We start from the raw sequence: 7391 nt of genomic DNA on the forward strand, positions 1-7391 counted from the left end.
AGATGGTGACAGCAGCCACGAAATTAAGAGACGCCTGCTTCTTGGGAGGAAAGCAATGACCAACCTAGACAGCATCTTAAAAAGTAGAGACATCACCTTGCCAACAAAGGTCCGTATAGTTAAAGCTATGGTTTTCCCAGTAGTGATGTATGGAAGTGAGAGCTGGACCATAAAGAAGGCTGATCGCCGAAGAATTGATGCTTTTGAATTATGGTGCTGGAGGAGACTCTTGAGAGTCCCATGGACTGCAAGAAGATCAAACCTCTCCATTCTGAAGGAAATCAGCCCTGAGTGCTCACTGGAAGGACAGATCGTGAAGCTGAGGCTCCAGTACTTTGGCCACCTCATGAGAAGAGAAGACTCCCTGGAAAAGACCCTGATGTTGGGAAAGATGGAGGGCACAAGGAGAAGGGGACGACAGAGGACAAGATGGTTGGATAGTGTCTTCGAAGCTACAAACATGAGTCTGAACAAACTGCAGGAGGCAGTGGAAGACAGGAGTGCCTGGCGTGCTCTGGTCCATGGGGTCACGAAGAGTCGGACATGACTAAACGGCTAAACAACAACAAGCCACAATGGCTAAGCTGTGCTTTCGTGGTAGGAGGCAGTGATGCTTCTGAATGCTACAGATGGGGAGAGACTGATCATGTGCTTGCTGGCTTCCCACAGACATCTGGCTGGCCACTATTAGAACAGGATGCTGGACTCGATGGGCCATTGGGTTGATCCAGCCGGGTTCTTCTTATGTTCTTAAATGAAAAAGAACGGAGGATGAGTGCCCCTCTTGTGTGTCCCTTTTTAGGAATTCCATGAGGTCTCTCTGGAGACAGATTACTGGAATCAGAAGGACCACTGGTCACCCGGCCCAGAGGGGCACAGTTTCCCAGGATGTGCCATCAGGCTTGCAAAGGCCTCCGAAGAACATCTGCTAATTGTCAAATGTTATTTACAACCTGTGCCCAGGCTTGGCAGGAAGCCCCATCAATTTCAGTAGGGTGTGTGCAAATCCCCGCCCTCCCTCTCAATAGGCTTACTGAGGACAGCTATTAGCTAGAGAGAAAGAGAGTGAGGGAGGGAGGTGAGGTAGCACACTTCTAAACTCCAGAAGGTCAAAGAGATGTGGAGAAGACCAAGAGCTAATATGATAGCCATCTTTCTGCTGCTCCAGAGGGTGGCTCCCAAACCGACTACTAAACCTTAGGAACAACTTTCTGAGCTGTGGAAGGGCCTCCCTCAGAAGGTGGGGGACTCTCCTTCATTGCAGGTTTGGGAAACAGAGCTCGGATTCAGAGTCAGGGATTCTCCAGCTGTGATTTCTGCATTTTAAGGGGTTGGACTAGATGACCCTGGGGGTCCCCTCCAAATCTACAATTTTATTATTCTAGTGGTTTTGCCCTGCTGCATCCAGACTCCAGGATCGGATGGAGAGAGGCGCCCAACGAGCCTTTGGATAAGCTAAAGGGAGCCTCCATGGACAGGGGCAGTCTACCTCAAGCAGATGATCAGAGAGGGAAAGGGGCCACCACCTCAGGGCCCTGTTTTGGAGAGCCCTCCACTTCCCAGCGTGGGGGCAATCTTGCAGGCCACCTTGGAGAAAGGTGCCTGACCCAGCGGGGCTCCTCTTTGGGCTGTTTTGGGGAAAAGAGGTGCACCCTCCCATCTGAGCCCCCACTCGCGTCAGGTTTTGTCCCCCCCCATTCCTCCCCACGCTTTCTCCACCTACCTGACATGTCCTCCGCGATCTGCGGCTCCTCCGCGCCGCGCATGGCTCCGCGGGCCGAGCGGCGGCCGCCTCCGCCCGGTGCGCACGTTGCGCTGCGGAGGGCGAGGCAGCGAAGATGGCCGCTGCAGCGACTGGGGAGGGATGGAGAGGGGGTGCTCGAGAGCCCGGCGCGCGGGAGGGGGGCAGAGATCGGCCCCTCTTCTTCTTCCTCCTCCTCCTCCTCTTTCTCGCCGCTGCCTGCCCCGCCGCGATCCGCCGCCGCGCAGGAGGAGGAGGAGGAGCGCGCTGGACCCACCTCGCACAAGCCAGCCCGGAGCGGCGGCCGCGCACACATGCCCAGGCGCGCGCGCTGACGTCCAGTCTGGTTACCTTGGCAACCGCATCCCATCATTTTGGGCACACCACCGGCGGCGGCGGCGGCAGCAGCATCTCTCTCGGTAGACAGCCAAAGCAAGCCCCCTCCCCACCTCCCCAAACACGCACAAACGCCCCTCCAAGAATCCTCCCCGCGGAGATTTTTACGCACCAGGAAAGTGAGAGGCGCGGGGGGGAAAGATGGGTTGGGGTTGAGAGGGTTGATCCTGCAGGGACAATGCGATATGAGAAAAGGACCACAATATTTCTGAGGGGAGATACTTTGATTTGGCATTTCTTTTTCTTTTTAAAGGACCATTTATTTAAGCTTTTCTCTAAAAAGCCGTGCCAAAGGCTAGAGAACCCGTGGTGGCGTCGTGGTTAGAGTCCAGGCTTCAAATCTCCACTTGGCCACTAAGCTCACAGGATGACCTTGGGCCAGCCACTCATTCCCTGCCTAATCTACCTCACAGGGTTGTTGTAAGGGCAAAGTGGGGAGGAGGCCACCTTGAGGAAAGGTGGGATACCGATGCAACAAATAAATAACAGACCAACCTCCTGTTCTTGCAGGGGGAGATGCCTATGGGAACCTGCAAGTGGGACCCAAGAACAGGAGCACCTTTTGCCCAACTGCGATTCCCAGCAACTGTTATTCAGGGGTCTGCTGTCTGCAACAGTGAAGGCAGAACATAGCCATCAGGGTTAGTAGCCATTGGCAGCCATAAATTTGCCCAGTCCTCTGGGTTGATGGCCATCACTTTCTCCTGTAGGAGGGAGTTCCATAGTTCATGCACTGCCAGAAGGAAGACTTCCTCTTATCTGTCCTGCATCTTCCAGCACGCTTGGACATCCCTGAGTATTATGAGAGAGAACTTTCTACAGTTCCATCACGTCCCCTCTTATTCACCGTTTCTCTAAACTGAAAAGTCCCAAACTCTGAAGCTTTTCCTTGATCATTTTGGTCACCCTTTCCTGAACCTTCTCCAACTCTGCAATATCCTTTTTGAGGTGACCAGAACTACACACAGTACTGCAAATGTGCCATAGATTTCTATAACGGCACTATGATGTCAAAAGTTTCAGTTTCTTTCCTGATGATCCCTAGCATGGAATTTGCCTTTTTCACAGCCACTACACACTGGGCAGGCACACTCTCTCCCTGTTTGTATTCCCCAGCAGATGGTATTTAGAGATGACGCTGGTTAACCTGAAGGAGGACAGGGAGGAGACTGGTGTGACCCGTGCCCAAGTGAAGATTCAAACTATGGCCAAGATATTGGTGGCCAAGATATTGGGAAATTTTGGAAAAGGAAGGGGACGAACTGAGATTGCAGAGTTTTGAGAAACTAAAAGGGAAGGTGAGAGATTGGTTGCACTATCATCAAATAAATGAAGTGTTTAAATTGGACAGTAAAATTGGCTTCCAGGTGGAAAAATCAAAATTGGAGACTGAATTGTTAGAATCCAGTACTAAGAATTTGTCAAAAATGTACAATTTGCTGTTGAAATGGAATACACAAGATGAAACGGTTAAATCAAGTATGATTAAATGGGCTCAGGACATTGGTCATAACATTTTGTTTGCTGATTGGGAAAAGTTGTGGACCACCGGGATGAAATTTACGGCATGTAATGCCTTAAGAGAAAATATTATGAAAATGATCTATAGGTGGTACATAACCCCAGTCAAGCTTGCAAAGATTTACCATTTGCCTGATAATAAATGTTGGAAATGTAAAGAAAAGGAAGGTACATTCTTTCACCTTTGGTGGACGTGCCCGAAGATTAAGGCATTCTGGGAAATGATCTATAATGAACTTAAAAAGGTATTTAAATATACCTTCCCTAAGAAACCAGAGGCCTTTCTCCTGGGTATTGTCGGCCAAGGGGTGTTAAAGACGGATATAACTTTTTTTATGTATGCTACAACAGCAGCTAGAATACTTATTGCGAAGTACTGGAAGACACAAGATCTACCCACACTGGAAGAATGGCAGATGAAGGTGATTGACTACATGGGCTTGGCAGAAATGACGAGCAGAATCCGAAACCAGGGAAGAGAAGCAGCGGAAGAAGAATGGAAAAAGTTTAAGGACTATTTAAAGAAATATTACAAAATTAATGAAAGTTAGAATGATGTTGGACTGGAAAGTAAATGGTTACTATTAGCAATGGTTAAGACAAGGAGAATAAGGAAGATCAGTTTAAATTTAAATTAAAATAAGGGAAGATTTGCTGAGAAATTGATTAGAATCTGGAATACAGAAAAGGGAGGCATGAGGAAGTCGGGGAAGAAAGGTATAAGAAATTAAGATATGAAATGGTACTTGTTTCTTGTTTTGTTTTTGTTTTTGTTTGTTTATGTATTTGTTGTGTTTATGTTATGTTTGTGTGGTCATAAAAACCTTTTAATAAAAAATATTATAAAAAAAAGAGAGAAATTGAAAAAAAAAAAACAAACAAACTCAGGGCTTCCTCACTTTGGATATTCTGAAAGCAAATTGGGTCCCTGGGAAAGCCCCACAGCCACCCTGGGGAGGTTTGTGACACAGCAGAGTCAAATAGAGCTTCCACAGCCAATCTAACAGCCCCAAGGATCCAAACTTGGACCGGATCCCAAATGATCCCTCACCTTTAGGCTGTACCTCTCCAAACTAAGGCAATCAGAAGGCTTTGCTTATTACTCTGCTCTCTTCCAGATGACTGGTTAATTGAGCATTCAGTCCGGTTTTGTTTGCAGGTAGATTACACCATACATTGAAAGCAAATTATACCCACGCTTCAAGCGCATTATTTCTCCCCAAAGAATCCCGGGAATCGTAGTTTTCCCCCTTCACAGACCTACAATTCCCAGCACCTTAACAAACTACAGTTCCCATTATTCTTTCGAGGAAGTCACTCTGGGATTGTTCAGTCAGTAGAACTTGAGTCTCTTAATCTCAGGGTTGGGGATTCGAGCTCCACATTGTGCAAAAGCTTCTTGCATTGCAGGGGGTTGGACTAATGACACTCGCGGCACCTCCAACCTTTGCCATTGCGGCACCTCCAACCAACTTCTGAAATACTGTTAAGTATCCTTAATATTATTTGGTGTGAAAAGCCAGCTTTGTTGTTGTTTAGTCGTTTAGTCGTGTCCGACTCTTCGTGACCCCATGGACCAGAGCACGCCAGGCACTCCTGTCTTCCACTGCCTCCCGCAGTGCCCCTTCATGGATCACTGCCTTGCCGTGGCGAAGGGGCTTGAATAACTCAGAGAAGCTATGAGCTATGCCGTGCAGGGCCACCCAAGATGGGCAGGTCATAGTGGAGAGTTTTGACCAAACGTGATCCACCTGGAGCAGGAACCAGCAAGCCACTCCACTATCCCTGCCAAGAAAACTCCATGGACAACGGACAAATGCCAGCTTAGTAGTATTTAATAAATTAAAAATCTCTCTCATTGCTTTCCTTAACTACTGGCTGACACAATAGCCAGAGTACTTGGATGTTCACCCTGCACAGCTTGGCAAAGTTAATATTGGGGTTTTTTTATTTAAAAAAAAATCTGGGGGAAAAGCTTTCCTCAACCTCTTCTGTTCCTCAAAAGCAAAAAGACTAGTTTGCCTGGCAAAAGAAACCCCTCTTCCACAAGTTGCTGCAACAGTCAACGTGGGAATTTCCTTCACAGTCAGCAAGCTGCATTTGCTCTCCAATTCATCTTATTCCACCCAGCTGCAAGAAGATCTAAGCAAAACTTGAAATAAGGACAGAGGTAGGAAGGAGTAGCCAGGGAGCTAGAAGCATGGCCTTGGGGTAGCAGAGGTTCCATGGTACCAGCATGGTCCACAAAGCATAGTTGTCAACTTTTCCCTTTTCTTGCAAGGAATCCTATTCGGAATAAGGGAATTTCCATTAAAAAAGGGGAAATGTTGACAGCTATGCCACAAAGCAGGGCGTATAGTTCGAAGGGATCCTCAAGGGTCATCCAGACCAACCCCCTGCAATTCAGAAATCGCAGCTAAAGAAGCCCTGACAGGTGGCCATCCAATCTCTGCTTAAAAGTCCAAGGGACTTTGACCCACTGTCAAACCGCTCTTTACTGTCAGAAAGTTATTCCTAAAGTTTAGTCAGAATCTCATTTCTTGCCATTTGAATCCATTTGTTTGGGTTCTCCTCCTCTGGAGCAGCCGAAAACAAGCTCGCTCAGATTTTCCATGTGACAGCACTTTACTTATTTGAAAGCGGCAGTCATATCACCTCGTCTTCTCTCCTCCAGGCTGAATGTCCCCAATTTCCTCAGCTCCTCCTCCTAAGGCTTGGTTTCCAGACCCTCTGGCAGGCTAATAGTGCATCGGTCAAAACCCCAAACCCAACCACCTTCAATACTCTACACACTGCTTCATACACCCCCCCTCCCTCTGAAACCAGCCTCCTCTTCCCTATTATACAAACACATGCCCTGCCCCCCTCTCTCTAATTATGAAGCCTTTTCCATCACAGCAAGTGTGGGGAGCCTTTAGGAATCTAGACACTAATAAACTACAACTCCCAACGTCAACCTTGACCATGCTTCCTGGGGCAGATGGGACTTGGTAGTTACAGGTGAAACTCGAAAAATTAGAATATTGTGGAAAAGTTTATTGATTTCAGTAATTCAACTTGAATGGTGAAACGAATATATGAGATCGACTCATGACATGCAAAGCGAGATGTGCTTCCACTTCTCAGAGGTTCAATCTTGCTTGATTTGCAATCCTTGTTTTGCTGATTTCCTTGAATATTCTAATTTTGAGATTGTTAATTTGGCGTTTTCATCAGCTGTACGCCATGATCATCACAATGATAACAAATCAACGCCTGACGTATCTCGCTTTGCATGTCACGAGTCTATCCCACATATTAGTTTCACCTTTCAAGTTGACTTACTGAAATCAAGGAACTTTTCCACGATATTCTAATTTTTCGAGTTTCACCTGTAGGTTCCCCGCACCTGAATTGCAGCAGCTCTTTCATCCCACCCCAATACAAGGGGATGAACCTTCCCCTCAGCCCAGTCTCCTAGGTTGGCAACCGCAGGTACGATGACCCTCCCAAACACCAGCACCCAACGCCTTCCCAATTTTAACTTGAGGTGCTTTAGCTTGTGGAGAAGATAGTTTGGTTGGGGGAATGAAGGGCTTGCCCAACCTTTAGGGATGGTCTTTCCCCCCAGTGTTTTATTTCTTTTGGGGTGGGGTGGGTAGTTGTTTTCCCCTATGGGGAAGGGTGGTGTTTCTGAGCATCGCCAGTTTTTTCTTCTACAAATTGGGCCCTTTGCAGCGTTCCTGAGTTGGAG

The 7391-nt window shown here is 47.5% G+C and overlaps 1 protein-coding gene across 6 annotated transcripts in view; it reads right to left on the reverse strand.

Annotated features, from left to right (window-relative positions):
• The window catches only part of CHD5 (chromodomain helicase DNA binding protein 5), a 70954-nt gene extending 68899 nt beyond the window's left edge, over positions 1-2055 (reverse strand). For all 6 annotated transcript variants that reach the window (XM_053400405.1, XM_053400409.1, XM_053400406.1 and 3 more), the window contains exon 1: positions 1724-2055. In XM_053400405.1, coding sequence (XP_053256380.1) covers positions 1724-1766 — 43 coding nt within the window. In that variant the 5' untranslated portion in view covers positions 1767-2055. The remainder of the gene's footprint in view (positions 1-1723) is intronic.
• Between the last annotated feature and the right edge of the window lie 5336 nt (positions 2056-7391).

Source organism: Podarcis raffonei, chromosome 8, assembly GCF_027172205.1.
Source record: "Podarcis raffonei isolate rPodRaf1 chromosome 8, rPodRaf1.pri, whole genome shotgun sequence".
Taxonomy (NCBI): domain Eukaryota; kingdom Metazoa; phylum Chordata; class Lepidosauria; order Squamata; family Lacertidae; genus Podarcis; species Podarcis raffonei.